The sequence below is a fragment of the Bidens hawaiensis genome, unplaced genomic scaffold (assembly GCF_021521415.1).
Source record: "Bidens hawaiensis isolate Kalapana, Puna unplaced genomic scaffold, B.hawaiensis_p1.1 tig00016045_1, whole genome shotgun sequence".
In the NCBI taxonomy this organism is placed as follows: domain Eukaryota; kingdom Viridiplantae; phylum Streptophyta; class Magnoliopsida; order Asterales; family Asteraceae; genus Bidens; species Bidens hawaiensis.
The window spans coordinates 479,824-482,878 of record NW_027492457.1 but is presented as its reverse complement, the minus strand read 5'-3'; the positions used below and the strand labels follow the sequence as shown (position 1 = coordinate 482,878).

General features: G+C 37.0%; 1 protein-coding gene across 1 annotated transcript; it reads right to left on the bottom strand.

Annotated features, from left to right (window-relative positions):
• Positions 1–691: 691 nt before the first annotated feature.
• On the bottom strand, positions 692–3,055 carry LOC143550539 (FBD-associated F-box protein At5g60610-like). Its single transcript, XM_077041165.1, has 3 exons — positions 2,108–3,055; positions 1,292–1,471; positions 692–1,129 (listed from the first exon to the last, which is right to left on the bottom strand). The coding sequence occupies exons 1-3, from the start codon at positions 3,053–3,055 to the stop codon at positions 692–694; spliced, it is 1,566 nt and encodes a 521-aa protein (XP_076897280.1).

The following is a 3,055-nucleotide window of genomic DNA, read 5'->3' as shown; positions in this document are numbered from 1 at the left end:
GACCTGTTAGTCTCTAACGCGTCTTTCACGACCAGTTAGCCTGCTTGGAACAAATTCCTCTTAAATGCGTATGCCAAGACGAAATTCAAAAGGAACAATTTTCAAGATTTTGATAATTTGTATGGATTAAGTAGGAAACATAAAAAAACCGTTTGAAAAGACTGCTTTTGAGGAGAATAATCGAAAAAAAAGTGAAGTAAAATCGGGTAAGTTACAACTTATTTGTAGCTTTTATGTGACCATTCACTCATGTTCGTATAAATCATATAGATAATATCTCTTACATCCTATTTTAAGTTAACACAACTAATTAGCCAAAAACCTTGGTTACTGGATGTTATATACACGGTGTCAAATGTATCTCAAAACATTCCAAATCCAGTTTCTGCTACATAGTGCATAATTACAACCCAAATCACTTGATCATTCTACACAATAGCAGCAAAAAGCATATCCCTGTATATATATATATATATATATATGGTTGAGTTCATAAGTGCTAGAAGCTCAAAAGTTTACCCTTCCAGTTGCAGTTGCGCATGTGGGTTGCTGACTACTAGGTTTGGGTAATAACAAAAACTTGAGACCTGAAAGTAAAATGAAAAAGAAAAGTATGGCTCAAACATTTGACATTGATTATAATATTAATTATCACTCGGGAGTATAATAAAAATTATAAACTTACAATCTGCTAAGGTGACGACTCCAGTGCTGTAGCAAGTTTATGAAAGCAGACACTTGAACAACTTAGATTTTTATCACACTGGATCTTTATACAGTTTGCTAGTTTGGTAATGGCAACGCTAGCCTCTTCACACAGACTAGAAAAACATGGTTGGATCCTAGCCCTATTTGACACAGGCAGCTTTGCCAGTAATTCTTCAATGCGCTGCAACATTGAAATAATGAGACAAGCCTTTTCTTTCCTTAGTTGTATCTCCGCACCCATATTTTCCCAATGCTCCTTGATCTGCGTCATGTTCCCCCCAATTTTCAGCTTCTTTGGTTTATGGCTCTCAACTGGTGTTTTCTCCCGTGGAACCACGTGAGAACTGTTGGTCTTGATATTATCTTTCTCTTCCTTTAAAAGCACTTGTAATTCGGCCATAAGCTTATTTGCTGCAATCTCCTGCATGAGATCATAGAATTTATAAGCAACATGGAAACACTCTCCATTCAAATTTTAATGCATGTAAACTTTAGGACACAACAGGAAGAAGCTCAACACCTTTTTATAAACCATAAATGTAAGTTGTGCTGAATGCACAAATTGTTGAAAATTAATAAATACCTCACATAAGACCATTGTGAAGTTGTTCTTTGGAGAACTACCTAGCAGATAGTTTTTGATCAGTTCAGTAGACATAGCTACTTCCTTGGATGCTTGCTCCAACAAGTACATATTTAGCCTCTTCAAGTTCATAAACGGAGAAGGTTGATGTAACACAAGTTCACTAGATGAATTCAGAAGCTGCAGAACATTTATAAACAAAGATTACACACACACACACACAAAAAAAAGGAGAATGGATAATGCAGCCTTCATAATTATGTCTACAGATTTATAAATGCTTCATCTACAATATGGTGTTTGGCTAATTATTGCATTGAAAGAGAGAACGGCGTGTAGATTCCATGTTTCTTGATACTTGGTGCCAATATAAGTATCAAAGCATGTTTCTATATATATCTAGTTTTAGCATTGTATTATTATGGAAAGCAATCCCTGATTGAAAATGTAACTTAAAGAGAGCAATATATCATGATGCGAGATACGCAAAAGCCTAGTTTGGAGACACACATATGGCGAGCTTGACCGACCCAAAACCATTAATTAGCCTTTTAATAAAAAAATTTACTTGTGAGTTGTGACCCTTTGACTACTCAAACACCTCAATATGAATGTACACATTCATGAAAAATTCAAAAATAATCATCTATAAACCAATTAAGACATAACATATGGCCTTTTTCCCCATTTTGGTCAAGGGCTAATTTAGAACTTTGGGTCTGTCAAATTGGCTGTATATGTATTGTTCCTAACAATGCTATGTTTCAACCATTCAGAAATAAATAAAAAATTAAAATCATTATATATATATAATACCTCGACAATTTCCAGGTTAAGAGTAAGGAAGTGGACATTGTAAAGCTGCTGAAGTAGATAAACGATTTGATGAGCATCTGCAACTTCTGGATCGGAAACACAAATATCCGCCCTCTCTAAAGAATGGAAACCATCTGTGGATAGATGCAAAGGATAATCCCCCTTGTAGAACAAGGAGGCAAGGTTAGGAGCAGAAATTACATGCTCGGCCTTACAGAATCTAATAGTGAGATTCTCGAGTTGAGGTGCAACCACATTGACCATCTTCACATCGCGGTCATGTTCAAGTGTGAGATTAGACAATCGAGGATGGCGTATGCTGAAACAATCAGATCCCATTGTTGTGAAGTTGCTTAGTGCGAGATTCTTCAAGTTTGCACATTTTGAGAAAATACCAACGCATGTGTCAGCTTCGTCATTACATATTGCGACAGAATGAAGATCCAATGTTGTCAATGCCGGAAGTTCACAAATTGATGTTGGGGTAATGGAATAACTACGAAAACAACGCCTACGATTTCTGTAACTGTTGTACGCTGTCAAACTAAGATGTTTGAGAGACCGGGAACTAACAAGAGAAAGAGGAAATTTGAAATCTTTCTCAGGAAAACACACCATACTCAGCTGCTGGACATTGTGTGAGACCGCATAACTCAGAAATCTTTTCACAGCCTGGCTCACCGTGCAACGAAAACTAAGCTCCACTGAATACACTTCTGCAAGATTGTCCCGGCGGGACAAAACATTGGCAACAAATTTGGAGAAGGCTGGTAATTTAGTGAAATCCTCACTTGAGAGACGGAGATAGGGCATTGAAGTCCAAATATACCTCCATCTAGGTGACAAAACACTGCTACCGATAGCATCTGTGATGTCGAGAAAAGACAGAATTTTATGGATAAGATCATCGGGCAAGCTGCTTAATCTATCAGTGCCTTCTACATCCAT